A 20,219-nucleotide genomic window follows, 5' to 3' on the forward strand; every position below is an offset into this window, starting at 1 on the left:
GAGGCAGTTCAGCAGCCTGTGATGCTAAAGAAAAAATGGCATATTTTATTTCTTGTGATGTGTAAAATGAAAGAAATGCAATGAATCTCAAATTGTCAGCACTTCACTTGCAGACATGCTCTTATTGTAGCCAAGGATATAATCATATCATTGGGTGAGAAACAAATATGGTGAGAAAGTGGACTAACAGTGTAGAATCTATCCAAAGGGAGCAGATTTGTCAATATGGCTAGTCAACTCTAGATTTTTATTTTGTATAATTGGCTTTTCCTAGGGGCAGGCAGGGAGATTGCATTTGCCCATGCATCAGTCTGGTACCTCAGCAGTAACAGGCCAAACTTTGGTCCTGTGCCCTCGGTGCTTTAACCAATAGAAACTAATATTCTATTATACAGAAAACCATGTTGTAGCCAACAAATGGTAACTTTTTAATATTTTATTTCATTTTAGATTTTAACATATCCAATAATTGACATGGTGTAATACATGATAATTGTGTTTGTTAAGCAAATCAAAACATGTGAAAGAGCATCCGACTTGATTTCGGGCTTTCCTTCTTCACATTAAGAGTAAGAATGATAGTGTATAAACATAACTATAATACGTATGCAGCATAAGTAATAAAATACAACGAACGAACATAAGTACATTTATTGGCTAGGAATACATAGGTACCCTAAGGGAAAAAGGAAAAAAGATACAAGACATACAAAGCAGCAAACCTATCAAGGAGGGGGAGGATAGTCGGATGCAAGATGGAAAGGGCCAGACCCCAGGGTACAACAATAAACATGTTCCTTGGGGGATCCCTTACAAAGAATGAGGGAGCATTGCAAGCTTAGAGCTAACATCAAAGTAAATGGCATTCCAAATCTTATCAAAAGAACTGGAGTTGGAAGTCCATCTTTCCGTTCTTTTGGTGCGTCAGGTAGGCAGCCAGCACCATATAAAAGAGCTAGCATACAAGAGAAGCAAGTAGCACACAAGGCAAATACGATAGGCAAACACAATAGGTGATAACCAACTACAGCAAATCAAATAAACAAGGTGATGCAATAGTTGGCTACACAATTATACATGTAATGTCAACGTGAAAAAAAAAAAAAAAAACGAAGACGGAATATATGATGTGTAACTTTAGTTGATTGAGGATCGATGGCAAGGGAGTGAAAATTGAGGGGAGAGAGATCCCGCAAAGTGACTGCTTCAGACATTTGGGCTCCACCTTAAACAAGGAAGGTGAGATAGATGATGATGTTTCCCACAGAATTAAAGTCGGATGGATGAAATGGAGAGGGGCTTCTGGAGTGTTATGTGATCCACGGATTCCTCTAAATCTTAAAGGAAAATTTTACAGGACTGTCATAAGACCAGCTATGATGTATAGTGCAAAATGTTGGCAGTTAAGAAGCGTAATGTAGATAAGTTGAATGTGGCGGAGATGAGGATGTTGGGATTGATGTGTGGAAAAACCTTGAGAGATAGAATAAGAAATGATCAGGTTATAACCGATTTAGGAATTGCCCCAATTCAAGATAAGCTTAGAGAATGTCGATTACGATGGTTTGGGCATGTACAAAGGAAGCCTTTGGATGCCCCAATATGGATGAGTGACCAAATGCAAATGGATGGAGCTATAAGGGCTAGGGGCAAACAAAAAATGACCATTGATGAGTTGGTAAGAATTAAAGTCGGATGGATGAAATGGAGAGGGGCTTCTGGAGTGTTATGTGATCCACGGATTCCTCTAAATCTTAAAGGAAAATTTTACAGGACTGTCATAAGACCAGCTATGATGTATAGTGCAAAATGTTGGCAGTTAAGAAGCGTAATGTAGATAAGTTGAATGTGGCGGAGATGAGGATGTTGGGATTGATGTGTGGAAAAACCTTGAGAGATAGAATAAGAAATGATCAGGTTATAACCGATTTAGGAATTGCCCCAATTCAAGATAAGCTTAGAGAATGTCGATTACGATGGTTTGGGCATGTACAAAGGAAGCCTTTGGATGCCCCAATATGAATGAGTGACCAAATGCAGATGGATGGAGCTATAAGGGCTAGGGGCAGACAAAAAATGACCATTGATGAGTTGGTAAGAAGAGACATGCAAAAGTTAAGTCTTCACCCAAGTATAGTATCGAACAGAGCTACTTGGAGGGCTATGATCCGAGTGGCCGATTCGTGAGCGGGATGTCCAAAAGTTTTTTTTTTGGGACCTTGGATCCATGTAGCCGACCCAATTCAGTTGGGATAAGGCTGAGTTGTGTTGTTGTTTGGAAGTCCGTCTTCAAAAGATTAAGTTCCATCCAGATGTGTTGATGGAAGCATCACTAACATTAATTAGCTTCGGTCAAGAGGAGCACTAATAACATTAAGTAGTTTTGTTAAAACTTTCAGTATATTAAATTAAATTAATTAAAAAACTTTAATAGTAGTTTTTCATCACCCCAAAATCCAAAAAAATATAACTAGTGAGGAATCATTCCAAAGCCACATATTCAGAAGTTACCTTTGCAACTTGGACTATAATGGACTTGTCTGGGTTGTTAAGATCCACCTTGTAGGGTCCAAGTACGGATTTTGCCACTGAATTTATTATTGACATCCTTTCAACACCCGTATTTGCCCGGGCATCATATAAGACTGCAAACTATAAAATACAAGATAAATAAAAGTAAAGTAAATCAGTTAGAGATCACCCTGACATATGATATAATTATTGTTATCGTAACAAATATTTCTATCCCAGAGACTCCGAAAAAATTTGAATGCTTTGCAATTCTGAGACGTCACATAATCTCCTTCTTCACAGCAAGCTTTATTTACTGATTTTGATGAATTCTGAACTCTAAATAGGCTTCATTTTTTAGGGATAGGCAAGTTTGATCATATAAAAAAAAAAAAATAAAATGGGGGAAATCATCCCAAAGAGGAGTATTTATAAGAGATGTAAAAGTTGACTACCTAAAAAGTAAATAATAACAAGAATTAAAGCTTACAAACAATACCTTCTGTGGGGTTGGAGCTTCGGTTGGAAAGTATTTTGCAATGAGGGGTTTAATTGCTCTAGAAATTTCCTCTTCTGATGCATAGCATGCCACTTCAACAGGCAATACCCTTAAAATGAACCTAAATTTGGCACCCCATATTTTTAGTTCAGCACTGACTTAATTCATTAAATAGCTTCAAAATTGCGGATAAAAGAAGTGCTACATAGTGTCTCCTACACTTTGGATTATTTCAATTGAAAAAAAAATCAACAATGAGCAAACCTTGACATGTGTTTCCTAGTAGAAGCAGCTGACATCATCATGTGTTGCACAATCTCTTTTGGACTAGGGTCCCCTTCTCTTTTATGCATTTGAATAAAGACAATACCATTACAACCAGCATCAAGGCTAACAAAACGCCTCTGTTTCAAAAGGTTATAAAGCCTCATCAGTGCAAACATATAACTGGTGTTGTGCATTCTTTAGAAGGTAAGATTAAACAGGAGGATTGCGAAATAAAGGAGGAAGGTAGTAAACCATTCCAAGCCATTACCCCCCTCCCCTTTTTTTTTTTTTACCCTTTTCTTGTGCTTGTTCTCATGAACAACAGGAAATGTCTAACAAGAAAGAGGAATGAGAAGAAAATTGGCAGGGTTGACCCAGAGAGCCAGCAGGACAACATTCATCAAAGCAGACAAACAAAAACATGGGTCAAACCACTGCCCTTCAAAAATCTGCAACTCATTACCTGGCCTGGGCATTCTAAAGAATGAAATTAAAAAGGAATCCACACTCTACAACTCATTGATGAGTTCATAGACCCTCCTAATTATCCTTGCTCATAATGATCCAGAGAAGTTTCCACTTCAAAAGATGAAAGTTTTTTTTTTTTTTTCTTTTAAAGGAAACAGTGCAAGCAAACATCCTTCTCAACCAAACAAGTCAATTAACAAACCATAGGTCAGCAGATCTTCTATGGCATCCTTCACGGTCAAACCACACTTATTCTCCATAATCTCCACTTCACGGGCGTGGTTTTGAGTCTCTTGACAGACCCATGGTTCAGAAACTCACCGAAATTTTGCTAATTCTGGAATGCCCCTTTCACTAATTTTGGTCATTTCGGCCATTAGCCCCTCAAAATGGCCATGTGAAAAAAATGGGAAAAACAGTGTTTGGAGAAATTTAGGTAGTTCTGGATTGACCAAAATGGCAAAACGAAACAAGTTTTTGAACCTTGGACATACCTCCTTTAAAGCCAAGGGCTGAGATACAGCGTAATGGGCATTTTTTCTGCCCCGTGTCCTAATCATTAGGTCGCCTTTGCTGATAAGGATGATCTCAGGCTGCTTCGAAAGGGCAACAGAAGAATGAGATAGTTTATTTGGAGGCACAACATGAACCTAGTTATGGACAACAACAGAAGCCCTGCTACATTCTGTCTCCTTTTGGCCACACATAAGTATTTGAAGAGCATGATTGGCGTTGCAACAGTATTTTCCAGACTAGGGTGAAATGCAACAGTATATGCACTATAAAAATTGTAACATTGTCGTTTCTGAAGATGTATGCAAGCTTGAGTTGAAGACGGAGCTACACCCCAACCCTACAAGGTTTCTTAGGCGAACAACACCAATCTCAAAATCAATTATAGGTGTTTGCTCACATATCTCAGGTGGGTTGATAGATATAATACAGTGTGACATTCTGAAGGTTTGTTTCTTCATGGGCAACCGTGGTGGCTCAACTAAAAGGTACAACCTTGTGGGTATGAAAATACCTATTCAAGCACGGTGGCCTCAAGATGAATCTTTTTCCCACTAAAGACCTCCCAGCCATTAAACTTAAGCGGATAGCAGGGTCATTTTTCCTACATCTAGTTGATGTAGATGGCATCCTTGGTCATCATCCAAACTCGATAGTCGGTTTTTTCCAAAAACGGAGAATTGATGCAATAACATTATTGTATCTGGACCGGCAGCCAATCTGGAAATCCAGAACGAGGCAAACCCTGCCCACAATTGTGATTTTGGTCTAATAAGGATTGGTAGGGAATGATAGTACAATCTTTATTTTATTTTATATTGGGGAAGTACATACATAGGAGTCTTATTTTAGTGTTAGTTTCCTAATTGAGTTCTATCTCTATTTTAGGGTGTAATTAGGAGTTATATATTTATATGGATGAATCATGCATGTAACACACAATGGAGCAGAATGAATAAGAATATTGAAGTTTTGTTTTGAGTTTGCCTGTGTGGCCTGGCAATCAAATCGATTGGGTGTCCTGGTTCCCCTCTCCTTCTCTGACCTCTTCTCCCCAGGTTAGGTTCTTGCCCTCTTTATTTCTTCGGTTTTTTTTCTTCTTCCTTCCTTCCCTGCCATCATTTCCCGTGTTCTGTTCTGTTATGCTTTGTGTAGCTCTATTCTATCCTAACATGGCTTTGGTTCTGCAAGAGAGACATTGATTTCTCTCGGTTCTTCGCCAATCAGTTCCAAACTCGGTGGATTCCTCTGGGAGAACCTACCTGCAAAGCCTTGGGCTGAAATCCTGTTGGAACTGTGAAATATCGATTGGGATCAAACCCGGTTTCCTCCATTCCGCCAGTTTGAGTTTCAGTTATTTATTCTTAAACAGACACTTGATCCCAAGAACTGCTGTTGATCATTCCTTACAGGCCTATGAGTTAAGAATCAGCACCTGAAATTTCATCTTGAAAGAAGTTGAATCATGTGAGTTCTCTCAATGGCTAACCAGGGAGCTTACCGCTGGTTTGCTTCAATGGGGAGGTTGAAGATTATATATTAGGTTTTTTTTTTACTTATTTATACTTGAGGACTACTATTTCTAAAATCGCTCCAAAGCCCCTAGTTTCTCAGCTTGTCTTATTTTCTTCCTCTTATTTACAATTCCCAAAAAAACCTCATCTCCAAAATTTATTCACCATTAGGTCTAGTTTCAGTTTCCTTTTCCAAGAAGGGTCCTAAACTGTTCAATATATATCCATGTTTGCCATTGACCCTTGGATTTATTAATTGCAGGCCCATAGCAACCTAAAGCAGGGTTTGTGACCTGGGATTGCATCACAAATCACAAGTAAATTAGAGCACCCAAAAGAATATATATATATATATAGGAAAAGAAAAACCTCTTATAGAGAAGTCAAAGAAACAAAGCACAAGAACAGATAGTAATAAGCAAACTATAAGTATCAATATTGCATAGCTCCACCTAGGATAACGATAACTAACCTGAACTCATACCAACCTGATCCGACCCACTATCAACAGACACGGGTTTGCATTTTCCAACTCAATTTATAAAGGTGGGGGAATCATTAAGGATTTCAGGATATACTGTTTCCTGTACAGATCTGCTAAATCAGATACAGATCAGTCAAGGGAGAATCTGAGTTAGCTTCAGCAGTATCAACCGATACAAGCTAAAATCAGGCAAGCATCAGCCAAGTAGTAGGTGACACACTGTTTAGATCAGCTGATCCAGATCACATCGGATCAAATAGGACCATCTAATCCTTGATCCCAATACTTGAATCTTTAGATTCTAGCCTTGGTCCTCAACTTTATATTTTCACAAAATAACCTGCCAGCTGGACCAGAGGCAACCCGGTGACAACTATTTCAGGTTGGCACTCAACCCATGCTCCAAAGAAACATAAACACACACACATACACCTCAAACACAAACCAAAAGAAGGACCCAAGGAGGGGGCACAATTTAGAACTTGATGCATAGCTGTTACTCTATATGGTATACCAAATCCAACCCAAGCCATTCCACCCCTAATCTCCATTTGCAGCACATTAATCTTAATCTTAATAAGATAAAAGCAACAATAATGATATCGTACAGATGGGCTCTCCCATATACCTACCTTGTTCCTATCTCCCAACTCTTCAAGTTCAGCTTCAATTAGCTTATCAATGGACTTCTCCTCCATCTTACCACCTACTACCTTTTCACCATTTGATGCATCTGTTTGTAAGCGTTGTTTCTTTGTTGGTACCTCTTCAGTTTCATTACGTTGCTTATCATGAGTTGCATCATCCTCTTTCTGAGAATCCACTTTCTCATTGTTCTGATTTTCAGAATCAGCAGCATCCAATTTACCAAAATCTGACTTTTCCTCCGCTTGATTCTCATGAACTTTTTCATCCTCATGACGATCTGACTTGTCATCTTCATCATCATCTTCTTCACTAGATGAATCAGAATCAGAGAATTTAGTTATTTTATTCAAGGGTTTATTGGGCACAGCCACACGCTTTGCACCATAATTTTGGCCATAGACAAGCTCTTCATAGAACTGCAACCAAAATCAATAGAAGCATTATAGAAACACATTAGTCAAATTAAGAATGAATAACAGTGCACACAGATTGTATACGTTGTACAAGCTAATGAAACAAAATGTAAAAGACCTATAAAAGCTGATCAGAGAAGGCAAATCAAGCCAAGAGTTTCTCCAAAAGGGAGGAAGGGAACAGAGACAGCTATTGGGGGTCTTGGGTCCACTCGTGTCTTGTAGCATAGAAAGAGAAGCTTATAAAGCAAAGGATATGGTAAATTTTTGGGCATCCATATCTATAGAGTTTAGTTCACTACCTATGACCAATATAAAACCAAACTGGTTTAGCTTCTCCTTATCAGTATTACCTGTTCCAGGGGCCTTATAACCATAGAAAAACCAGCTGCCCATATTCTGAACAGAGGCCTCTCCTAATAATATATTTCTTGTCCATATGAGAGAGAGATGAGAAAAGGCGGGACGGCAACGCCCATAATGACGCAAAAACATTTAGCCACAAGAAAGAAAAGAAGTAACAGATACGTATGAAGCACAAAACATGATCCTGGAACCGAAGTATTCCGAGAGATAGTTCTCCCAATTCTCACAAAAATTACTCCATTATATTTCCCTTCAATGTATAACCACTGAGGCCCCAAAAGCATAAGATATAAGGCTCCCTGCTCTGTTTGGAACCCACAAAGATCCCCTAGTTCCTTTCTTCCCACAGAGACAAACTAATGTCACAATGGTGAACTTTCCAAAAATTCTTCCCTGCACAAGGTCATACATGATGCAGAGAGAATATACGACAAAACTATGAGATCTAAATGCATTTCATTGCACAGATTTAGTGCTGGAAAATATGTGATAGAAGAAAAACATAGTTAAAAAGGACCGAGGGACATGGACATTCATGTATAAAGGCAGACTAAGTGCTGACCACAACGAAAGAATCCATGAAGGAAATTGTTGAAACATCCATTGGATCTAGTTCTTGATAATTTTTGCAATCGTTTGAGTTGAATATCCTATTTATCTTGTAGATGCTTCCTTATGCTAACCCCAGATTATCTTAATTGAGACCCCAATTTTGAAAACCCTAAACCTATCCACAACTATATTCAATCAACCAAACTAATTGAATATTACCATGACAAAATCAACTTAGCGTTTTAACCCTAAACCATTTCTTCAAATACTGAATGTTCATAGCTCATTCTTTGCTTAAGTTAAAAACAAATAATGAATATTACTTAAGAAAAATTTTCTTATTTATATCTATTTGATTGACCTGCAGGACACTATGTCCTCGAGCACACTTTCAGACAGTTGGCAGGCAATTACAAAAGCTTCACAAAGAGGACTAATTCTTTGAATCAATGCAGACTCAGAAAACCGATGATTGGGAGTGAGTTATAACGGTTAACTTATATGGTCAATGTATGATACTGTTCAACCACTTCTCCCTGATCTGTAGTCCTGGTTTGCAATTCACACATACTCAATCACAAGGTAGACCCCGCAGCCATAAATTTTGGATCCTAGTGAACTTAATTCTTTCAAAACTCAGTATGAAGATAATATGAAATTCAATAGTCAAGTCCAGCACTTTCTTACTTTCAAATTTTAAATTCTCCATTTGGAGAAATGATGAGCCACGTGGTTTCAGGTATTAATTTTTGGCATACAATGAAATCCAATGACTGCTAAAGAATGTGGTTAGTTCCAAGTTGCTCGAAGCAGTGAGGTAGTCTTCCCATTCTGGCATTAGCTTCTTTCAATGCTACAGAGTAGCACTGTTAGATGCCTGGTTTGGGAGACTACTACCCACCAATTAGAAGCAGAAAGTTTCTGGACTTTTGTTCCTTTTCTACTGATGACTTGTACAGCATAATTTCATATTTGCAATTTAAATGATGGAGAAGCAGGAAGGGTTGGACATCTAAACAAGATGGAAGGAGATAAGGCTTTGGCTATTTTATTCACATTTGGACTGGATCACATCAGTTTTTAAAGCACATGATTTTATTCAAAACAACTGTGCAACTTTACAAAGAAATTGAACTGATAATAGAATCATGCTACTCTAGTGAAACTTGCATAACTCAACTCTTCCATTTCTTACTCACAAACTACTCTTACTTGAATGTTGGGTTTAATCATGAATAGAAATCATAAATCATGTTGCTATAAAGCTAAAAGTGCTATGTTTGCACAAGATAATTTATCCCCAGAGTTTTTTTTTCCACCACCACCCTTTTGCCACCCCTGCTCACAAAATTTCCATGCCTATGAGCCTTAGCAAGGTAGACCTATTGAGGCGGGGGTAAATTTCCTTTTCTCTTCCTCGCTATTCCTCCTAAGATTCCAGGCATTGGATGAGGAATTTGAAGCTCTGTATTTTGCATAAATTCATGCTCCAACAGAACCACCATATGATGTTTTGGGAGGATCAGCATCTACTTCTGAGAGTTACATTCTTCCCCGTATCTCTTTCCTTTCAAAGACTAGAGAATATGATGTTCCTCCTCCCTTGAGAATACCAGACAAAAGAATATTTCTAGTAATTGAACTTATTACATCATCTTGTGTAGTTTTTCTTCAAACATATACATTAACTAGATAAACCATTGAGACAACATAGACATTAACTGGATAAACCATTGAGACATTTGATTTCCCTATCATTTGTGAATCTGAAATTGAATTTTATAAATTACAAGATTCCTTGAAAGATAACCCTATATGGTTGAACCATGCATATGAGAATTTTCAGTTGCCTTCACATCATTACTATTCTTCATTGCTATTCAGGGTTGCTTTTTCTTGTAAGTAATTAAAGTAAGTAATGATGGTGCATTTTTTTCTCACAAGCAAAGAGGAACTAATTCGGGGCAACATTGTTTGAGTTCGTGTAGCCTCGCATAAAACTAGGCAATTCTGAGTTAAATATAAAAACTACATAAAACTTGAAACTCTTTAACAAGACATATTGGTAACACTTACAAAAAGGTAATTTGAACCCATACACACAAAATCACTTAATAGTAACCGCAAGCAAATCAAAGCCAGATCCTCAAATGTACACCCACCAAAAAAGGTTTTTTTTTTTTTTTTTTTTGGGTGGGGGGGAGAGAGAGAGAGAGAGTTACAGTATCAATGACATTAATAGCTTCCTGACTAGCTTGCTTTTCCCTGCCACCATCACAAGTGATGAAGAAACCCTGAACTCCAGGACGTAATGGGTAGGAACCCTTCTTCACAGGTTTCTGAAAAATCAAATGGAAACAAGTTAGAAAAGGATTGAAAAGAGAAACCCATTTTCTATCTCGGAGAAAACGGTTTAAGGGTTCAGCCCCCTCGTTCTATAAGACGCTCCTTTGATGCCCAGAAAGAGGAGAAAGAACTCACGTTGTGTGAACGGTAACGTTGCTTCCTCTTCTTGTTCGTCCCACTATTGCCCGTTTGGGGTTTGTCTTCAGCCGCCATGAGAATGCTTTCAGATTCCCAGACTCTTAACAGACTCCAATGTTCAAAACCTCTATTTAGCTTCTTCCCATGAAGGCCTTTAAACTCTTCTAAGTTCACCCAAAGACTCAGAAAGGGTAGTTGGCTTCTGAACTTTACAGATTGTGACAAAAGATTCCAATCCAACGTTCTTGACACATGTTTCTGAATTTTGTGGAAATATTGTACTATTTTAAACTCATGAGTGAAATTCAGTTTTGGTTATTGTTTCAGTCTTTCAGATCAGGATGTCCAATAGATTCCTCGGTAGTTTATTAGAATTGGAAGAAGTTACCGAAGCTTTAATTTTTTTCTTTTGCTTTTTTAGGAAGCATAACTTCCAGTGCGAGTACGTAAGGAGAAGACTAAGGAACTAATGGGGGAATCTCTCTCTCTCTCTCTCTCTCTCTCTCTCTCTCTCTCTCTCTCCTATATTTTCTTATGGGATAATGACCTCTACACTTACTAGTGGGATACTTAGAACACAAAGGATGTTATAAGGAGTAATTGTCGGTGTACCAAGTCTTGTATTCCATCTAGGGGTGTCAATCGATCAGGTCAGGTTGGTCTCAGTCAGGCTATGTAGGTCTCGATCGCGCCTAGTCAGACTTGACCACTTAGAAGCCTTGCACCATGAATGTCCATTTAATTAAACGGGCCTAGTTTTGGGGGGCATGGTACGATTTATAATCGGGGCTGGTTGGTGTTGGGCTTTAATCGGGCTTCCTTAACCGGACTACAGACCTATTTAAGTCTAAATATGTTTTAAACGGGCTTTAAATGTGTCTATCCTAAAATTATATTTTTTAAGTGGATTGAAGGTCCAGAAATATGTGACGCGAATCTTTAATAAAGAAGACAAGTGATATGATAGTATGATTGTCCTTTAAAAAAAAAAGATATTAAGACCATTACAACTTACAAAACAATGGTTAATCAAATCAAATCTTATTACAAAGCAAAGAGTAAGAAAATTTAATTAGTTTCTTACTAGTAGTGGCAAAATAGGAATTTTATATAATATTAAAGGGGTCAGGCTGGGTTGGGTTACAACGAGTAGGTTCAAGCCGGGCCTATAAACATGTCGGTTCGGTCGGGCACCTGACGGGCTAGGTACTTGCACCGTGAACGCCTATTTAATAAATGTGTCGGGCTCGGTCAGGCCTACCAGCGCGGGCTTAGAATTGACACCCCTAATTCCGTCATAGTTTAATCCAGCGAGTACTAGTGCATAGCTAGTTAGCAGGTTGTAGGGGTCTCCCTGCATAGCGGGAGTGAAGGGGGGGCTGCTCGAATTTTTTATTTGAAAGTAGTTTGTACTTTTCGGATTAAAGTTTTTCACTATTTATTTGTAGCGATGGTTTCTTTCTCTGTGATGCAAGCAATTCTAAGGGGTGTGAAGGACCGGTGTTGTAACCTTATTCGCTATTGATAGTGAAGCAGAATCTCATCTCACTAAGGACTAGGCAATCTTGCTGAACCTCTTAAATCTATATACATTGTTTGTTTTTGTTTTTCCTCTCTCTCTCTCTCTCTCTCTCTCTCTCTCTCTCTCTCTCTCTCTCTCTCTCTCTCTCTCTCTCGTCCTATATTTTCTTATGGGATAAGAAACCCATACTCTTAACCCTCCACACTAGTAAATAGATACCCATTGCAACCCGTGATTTGGCCATGGCTTTGACCAATGAGGTGGTGGAGCTTTTTTATTTTGGTAAGAGGGTGAAGCTTCCTTTATAACAACAATGCACCGACCCAAATGCTCACCAGTTCCTTGCGAGGCAACAAACGTAAGCTTAATATTTTGCTAACCCTAGTGAATATTATCAACCCTACTTTGGGAAGGCAGTAGTTAGTAAGGTTGTTAATTAAGAGAGCAACCCAACTAACCCAACCAAGCCTGAACTACAAACTGGCGACCAGATCAAATGATGGTCGATTAATTAGTCGAATCTCAGTTTGGACCTTAAGAAATTTCCAAAATACTTGATTACCAAATCCAAGTTTAGTTCAATTAGGCCTTGAACCGATTATAGACCAATTTCGTACCTGACAGACCATGAGTGGTAAGACTTATTAAATACTTGGTCCAGTTTCATTTTGGGCCCAAATGGGTGATCCTAAACTGACCAGACCAACCAATAAAGCCTTAAAGTTTCCCTTCCCTAAAACCACTTCACTGAAACACCGACGGAATTGGAAGAAAATGCAGTCTGAAGACTCTGAACCTGAATCAATGCTGGACATAAAAAAATTAATTAATTAATTAAAAAAAAATTGTACCAATAAACAGTATGGAAATCTTCAGGCTATGCACAACATCAAACCTTTTTTATATATATTTAAATGGAATAATGGAAAATGAATTCTACATTTTACAGGGGCAAATATATATATTTTTTAATATATATTTATATTTATAGCGACGTTTCACTATCATGAGCCACATTGGGAGTTGTTGAATAGGCAGCAGCAAGCAGAGCTGCTCCAATACCAGACCCATCCTCTGTTACTTTGAGAATAACATGTTGCGCCATTTCCTCCCCCAAGATTTCAGCCACAGCTTCATTTAAATACTGCCTGAACATGCTATAACTAGAATATAGAGCACCCTCTATCGCCACAACTGTTCTCATTTTGCTTGATGATTCGCCTATACTCTTGCTTCTTCCACTGGCAACACCAGCACTTCCATCCCTCCCTATTTTCTTCAAGATCCCCACAATGCCTGCAGCTGCCAGTCGAGCAGCTCTGTGCGTCACCACATCACATACTCCCACAATTAGCTTCCTTACCTTCAAAGGAACATCATCTATCTGAAAAGGAAAACAAAACCAAGGGAACTCAGTCTTGATATATTCATATCTTAGATCATCCATAAATGGACCCATGTCTATGAGAGAACCACATCTTGCAAATGACACAACTTTTTTTCACCTCAAAAGTATCCTTTAACACTCTAGCTACTTCTGTCAAGTCCGGAGATTCATCCTCGTGCATGGCAGCCATCAATGGAGTCCTGGATTTGTTTAAGTAAAATACAAAATGTGAGTTCCAGGAAAATTCAAAAATTTTACCAAAAATAATTTGACTGAATACAAGGTCAACAGAATAAAGTGTGAGCCCACACTTGCTCTATATGAAGCATACCAATAAATATAGTTGTCAAAAGCAACCACAACAAAGAAAAAAATTACAATGGACTACCATGTATCTTCAGATTAAATACTCATTTTCAAGTATAAAAATAAATCAATTAAAAGAAAAACAATACAACTAGAGACACGAACATTGCTTTATGTAGCCAGGATACTACACGTCAAAAAACGTATATCATCATTCCCCTTGGAGAATATAAAAAATAGGGAAAACCTAGAGGAAAGCAAGGTTCACAGATTTCAGCCATGTTAATGATATTTCAATATTCCAACCCAAAATAGAACATATATGGATGGATGTGTGAAATACGTTCACAATGTCATTGATAACTTATGCTTTACCAGGAGGGGGGGTGGGGAGGGAAGAGAACCAGATTAGTAACTTATGTACATGGATCAATGCATTCATACCATTACCTTTAATTATGAATATAAACAATGAAAAAATCTAAAACCAATAAAATATTAGAAAACCCAGAAGATGGAAAATAAAGGTACATTGAGATTGAGTGCAATGTTTCTGACAAGAGTTTCAAATATGCATAAATCCATAAGCAGATTATTCCTTTATGTAGTTTTTCAATTAAGATCAAAGATTCCATATTTTCTATATTTTTATAGGGAGAGGGTTGGTTCCCTGGAAGGCAGCGTGGCCTCTACACCAGCACATGGGCCAATGGTAGCACTAACAGAAGAACCAACCAGGGTATTTCCACCTTTCATGAGGGTTGGGGGCGGTCATTTCGTTCTCAAATGAGTCTGGGTGTAAGGGCCACGCTGCCTTTTAGGCTTCTTTTTCCCATTTTTATGATATAACTCAGACTCATGTCCAATTCCAAGCAGTCCAATGTTTCCAGCAAGCCCAAAGAAAACTTCAAACCCATATATCCAACAGCTGGAACATTGGACTGTTTGGAATTATGATGTTATAATATATTTCATAATTTATACTTGGTTGCATGATGACAAATAAATGCCATTATACAATCATAAAACTCAAGAAAGAATCAGAAGCTTCTCATGGAAGGAGGAACATTAAGTAACTTCCTTAGTCCAGTCCTGCAGTGAGTCATGTAACAGCACTCTCCACGATACATGTATCCAGGAACCAAAACAACAATCATTAAACAGTTACTGTTAGTCAGCCCATCTAGCCCATTGCATTAGCCCCCGTGGTCCAAAAGTCCAGTAAATGAAAGCAGGAATAAATGTGAAACATTGTTGAAAAGTAACAGCTGTCTAGAGTTATCCATACCATCATAGGCTGAGAGCAAAATGACCATGCACTGTGAATGAAATCATAGAAGAAAAAATGACCTATCATGAAACAGAGTTAAGTTCAGGATACCTAAGGTGTCAACGATTGCTGCTTAGACCGCATCATTGCACCTTACGAACGTAACTTTGACACCTAGATTTTATAACTTCAGGAAAGAATAGGAAGGGCAAAGGATCTTAAACAGATAGCTGCAGCCACAGCACCATAAAAATATAGATCAAGAAAAAGACAAGATAGGGTGGTAATGGAAGGAAAAGAACGTTGATGGCATAGGAAGAACTATCTAAATAAGAGAACATAATCATGGATCTGCTGAAAGAGAAGCCTATGAAAGAAACAAGACTGTAAATCACAGGATTAAGATTGTAGGTAGAGCACTTGAATAACATATCGAATAAAACTGATTTCAGATAGACATTAGAATAACAGTCGCAAGAGGATTCTATGTCAGAAATCACCAATGACAGGCTAATTATGGGAAGCGATATAATTGATAAGAGACCTAAATGAATGTTCGATGAATATACATAAAGAGGTTATTCTGATCCCTGTAATGAGAAAAAAAAATTTTGACAAAAAGGAAAAAACGTGCAAATACTATAAACCATACCTCAAGGTGAAAGGCACTGATAGCCTAGACGTAACATCCCCAAAAACATCTGACCCCTGCGCCATCCTAAGAATGACCCTCCTCACAATGTCACCAAGATACATTCCTGAAATCATCTTCTCAAAACCCTGAAGCATGAATTACAAGGCTGTGTTACAGAATTATAGCAAAAAAGAAAAAAAACTGCAACATATAGCATTTATCAACAGTTGAAATTTACCTGATCATTTGGATTAGGGCTATCAGCATCCAGATCCATATCATATGATGTTCTTGGCAGATGAGACGACCAAAAGTTTCCCCATTCCATGTTGATAACCTGATCATAGAAATGACTTACTGTGGGAAAGAGAACAAGAACAGGTAGTGTTTGACACGCTCAACATAGAATATTCTAAAACCAACGGATCCATAGAATAGATACCATGCCACCAGAATTCGTAAGAAGACCTTGACACTTAATAATTGCATCTGTCTGTTCCACATAGCAAGCATTTGTGCCCGTGCCAATAATCACTGCAGCCACAGTGTCCTGATCATCATAATGCCCAAGAGCTAATGTTCCCACAGTATCATTCACCTGCTTGCATGGACCACAAATTATGCTCATAAAACATAACTACATTGTCAGGACATCTAGCTAAATTTACATGCATACAAGCATTGAAAAGCCATACAATTAAGAGCAAGAAACACACACACAGAGGCAATCAACAAGTACACTATGATAAGGCCTTGCAGTATTTTATCACCACTATCTGAAGGTTCGTATTAAATGAGCTGCCCTTTCTTCAGCCAACATACCATACAATAAACTATATAATATGCTGCCTAAATTTTCACACCCTACAACTGAGAGGTCTTGATGGGAAGGGGGAAAAGGTTTCAGCAAGCGCATAAACAAGAATAAAGATTAAAATGTTCAAAGTTTACAACATAAAGAATGTGCAGCAGCACCCCACACAGTGAATGAATTTGATTGGTCAGAAAATTGTCCAGACCAAGAAACTAGACAACAGTGCTTTCTCTCAACAAAGATAGAGGCCTTTGACCAGATTGTCTCTTGTTAGTTTTCTCCATGAGTATTGTTGCCTCTTTGTTAGTTTTCTTCAGAAATATTGGAAAATGGCCAATGAAAGCTTGTCCTGGAACCTTGAGTCTCTGAGAAGTGAGAACACTAACAAAACAAAAGCATGAATCCCAGGTTTATTTACTCTCTTTCCACAAATGTTTATCTGATATTGTTGTGTGGCCTAAACATTGAACAAGTTTATCATGATTAGTAATGGATGGTGCTGAAAAATGGGCTCCTTAGATGTCACATGTATAGAATGAGGAGATATTAGGCTTAATCGATCCACATGGTGATGAAATGCTTACCTGGGAGTGAATTTAGGAAACTTTATATGTCTAGGTTACCAACAAGGATCCATATAGCTAACCCCACTTAGTTGGGATAAGGCTTGGTTGAATTGAGTTGAATTGAGCATGGGCCAATCTAAAAAAATAAGGTGTGATCATAGATAATGGAGTATATAGGGTGGGTGACAATTTTTTATCTTTATGCTCATGCAACAAGTTCTCCACTTCCCTACTACCTTTCATCAGATAGAATGTAAGCAAGGAATTACTCCTTTCTCCTCTAATGAGTAGAGTATCAGCTTACTGAAAAGCAAAGAGAGAATACGGACAGAATGAACCGGGGAAAAAAAGCCCCACCCTAAAGGTTGAAAACTAACAATGACACAACCAATGAGAGCATGACTGTAGAGATAAAATAAAATTAAAAAATCAAACAATAAGCTGAGAAGCACAAATGACCAGTACTGCACAGCTAAGGTATGAAGGCACATCCGAAAACCTACAATGGAAAAGGGTAAAAAGGCTACGGCTCAGTCAGTCGGAAGTGAGGGGAAGGGAAACGAGATAAAAATAATTATAAAATGGATTATCAGAAAAATATAAAATGGAGATTCTTCAAATCATTACCAAAAATTATTGTGCAACAAACTTAAAATTTTCTTAATGTATTAATTAAATTTTAATTCACTTTTCGACCAAAATCCTCAGAATCGAATAAGGAAAACTGCCGGAAATTCATTGGCCCAGGCAGCTAAGGTATATATCAATGCTAAAGGGAAGATGAAGTATCTCACATCCAAACCGTCTTCTACTGATTCCAAAGAACCTAATAATATCAAAAATCCTAGTCAGGAGTGGATGCATGAGAATGACTCTCTTCTCATATGGTTATAAAACAATATGGACCCAGCTATTGTAGCATATGTCATGCTTCACACTACTGCCAAAGGGGTTTGGGATGATTTGAAGGAAAGCTCCTCCCAGGAGAAGAATATGTATCGTATATAAAACTTGTATGATAAAATGTTTTAGCTTCAAACAGTGGGATGTCTTTGAATGAGTAGTTCAGTGCTTTTAAGGGTATGTGTGAGGATCCCAATCCTAATCAGTCTCTTACTACTAATCTGGAACAGTTAAAGCTGCAATGTTTATGGCCTGATTAAATCTTGACTATCAGTCTGTTAAGTGCTAGTTGATGGCTAGAGAAGGTTTCTTCATTAAATGAGACTCTGCTCATCTTCAGCGTATTGTCACTCCTTCCAGAGTTGACTCTCCTAAAGAAGATTATGCTTTTGTCACTGGTCGTGGCAGCAAGTCTACATTTTTTGGGAGAATTCGTGGCTAATGGGAGGTCTTGATCACGGTCGTGGTACAGCTGACTCACTAATCCTCCAGACAGTGTTCGTTTAGGGCTCAACAATTAGTTAATACTGCTACGTCGGATTGTAATACTATTAAGGTGCCCTCCAACAACACCACTCCTGCTTCCTCCTCTGGAGCTTCTTCATCGGATTCGGTGTCTCAAGACGAGTACAGTCAACTGCAGTACACATCGATGGTATAATCATATCTGGGGATGATGCATCTGGGATTAAGTGGAATCTTATCTACATCAATATTTTATGATGAAAGATTTGGGTGCCCTCAAATATTTTCTTGGTATTGAACTACTCAGAAGTAAGAAAGGGGTTAGTTTGTCACAAAGGAAATGTGTTAGACCACCTATCTAAAACTGGTATGCTTGCTTCTAAGCCAGTTGATACTCCTATGGATCCTCACCAGAAGTTTCAGACAAATGACAAGCACCGGAACAGAAAATTAGTAAAAAAATTCATTTACCTTCCGGTCCTTGCCATTACTAGACCATACCGAACACCTACTGGGAGGCAGCATTGTCAGATCTTTAGGGTTGCTCCAGAAAAAGGGGCTCAATTATCGATCTCATCAGCATATTGATTTTGTTGGATATTCTAATGTAAATTGGGCTGGTGCTACTGGTGAGAGAAGGTTTGCCAAAGGTTACTGTATGTTTGTTGGTCGCAATCTTGTGACATGGAGAAAGTTTAGGGCTATGGCTCATACTGCCACCAAGTTGATGGTGCTGAAAAATCATTACTTCAAAAGTTGGGGTTTCCAGTTATTAAACTAATGAAGATGCTCTGTGATAATCAAATTGCTATCTATATTTCTAGTAACCCGATGTTTCATGAAAGGGAAAAACGCATTGAAGTCAATTGTCACTTTGTCAAGAATGCAGCAATAAGGAAGTCGATTGTACTCCGTTTTGTTTAGGCAGAACAGCTGGGTGATATGTTTACCAAGCCTTTGTTAAATCTTGTTTTCCGGAAGGGCAGTTTCGTGTGCGGTTCCACCCCCTTCCCTTATTCCATGCTAAGTCACAGGCAGCTCCTCGGAAAGCACGGATGAGCCACAGAAACTTGCACGTGTGGTTCACAAGCTGGGCAATGGTGATTTATATGCTCCAGCTTGAGGGAGTGTTAAGATATGAACCGCAAGGGTATTTATGTCATACCCTGCAGTCCTTTAGTGTGTTTAGTTGTGATTGAACACGCTAAGGGAAGTGACCTTATTGTGGCATATGTCAAGTTGTTTAGGTGCTTTATTCTTTTATTCTAATTGTTAACTACTTGTATCTATACTTGTGCTCTTAGTAGAATTCTTATTAAGAGTATTTTACTGTTTTATAATTATAAGGGGATTGACCACGATAGAAAGCTAGGCTGATCTATCATGGTCACTAGGATTCTTCTACTCTAAATCTCTCCTCTTCTTCTGCTATTTTATGGACTGGCTACTGAGATCTTTGCTGCTACAAATACTATTAGTGAAAAGTTGATAAGCCAATGCTTAAAGCACAAAAATTCATGCAATTGATGAAGTATTTCAATTTTCTACTCCACTCAACATGCCATACCCATCTTATTGCACATAACAACTAGTCATCAGGAAACTCTTCCCTCCCCCCCCCCCCCCCCCCCCC

General features: G+C 38.3%; 2 protein-coding genes across 4 annotated transcripts in view; both read right to left on the reverse strand.

The window, feature by feature from the left end:
- The window catches only part of LOC122061944 (THUMP domain-containing protein 1 homolog), an 11,533-nt gene extending 648 nt beyond the window's left edge, over positions 1-10,885 (reverse strand). The window contains exons 1-7 of one of the 2 annotated variants that reach the window (XM_042625528.1): positions 10,717-10,885; positions 10,458-10,574; positions 6,889-7,320; positions 4,240-4,338; positions 3,275-3,414; positions 3,011-3,131; positions 2,512-2,652 (exon numbers count right to left, since the gene is read on the reverse strand). In XM_042625528.1, coding sequence (XP_042481462.1) covers positions 2,512-2,652; positions 3,011-3,131; positions 3,275-3,414; positions 4,240-4,338; positions 6,889-7,320; positions 10,458-10,574; positions 10,717-10,794 — 1,128 coding nt within the window. In that variant the 5' untranslated portion in view covers positions 10,795-10,885. The remainder of the gene's footprint in view (positions 1-2,511; positions 2,653-3,010; positions 3,132-3,274; positions 3,415-4,239; positions 4,339-6,888; positions 7,321-10,457; positions 10,575-10,716) is intronic. The other variant, XM_042625529.1, reaches the window with a different exon arrangement.
- Positions 10,886-13,049: 2,164 nt separating this feature from the next.
- Positions 13,050-20,219, reverse strand: part of LOC122061862 (hexokinase-3-like) — a 14,390-nt gene continuing 7,220 nt past the window's right edge. The window contains exons 5-10 of one of the 2 annotated variants that reach the window (XR_006134732.1): positions 16,281-16,436; positions 16,077-16,175; positions 15,857-15,984; positions 15,316-15,434; positions 13,747-13,828; positions 13,519-13,625 (exon numbers count right to left, since the gene is read on the reverse strand). Coding sequence is in view for 1 of the 2 variants with exons in the window: in XM_042625377.1 (XP_042481311.1) it covers positions 13,227-13,625; positions 13,747-13,828; positions 15,857-15,984; positions 16,077-16,175; positions 16,281-16,436 (864 nt within the window). In the remaining variant the exon portion in view is untranslated. Of the gene's footprint in view, positions 13,626-13,746; positions 13,829-15,315; positions 15,435-15,856; positions 15,985-16,076; positions 16,176-16,280; positions 16,437-20,219 lie in introns of both variants that reach the window. The other variant, XM_042625377.1, reaches the window with a different exon arrangement.

Source organism: Macadamia integrifolia, chromosome 14 (assembly GCF_013358625.1).
Source record: "Macadamia integrifolia cultivar HAES 741 chromosome 14, SCU_Mint_v3, whole genome shotgun sequence".
NCBI classification, from domain to species: domain Eukaryota; kingdom Viridiplantae; phylum Streptophyta; class Magnoliopsida; order Proteales; family Proteaceae; genus Macadamia; species Macadamia integrifolia.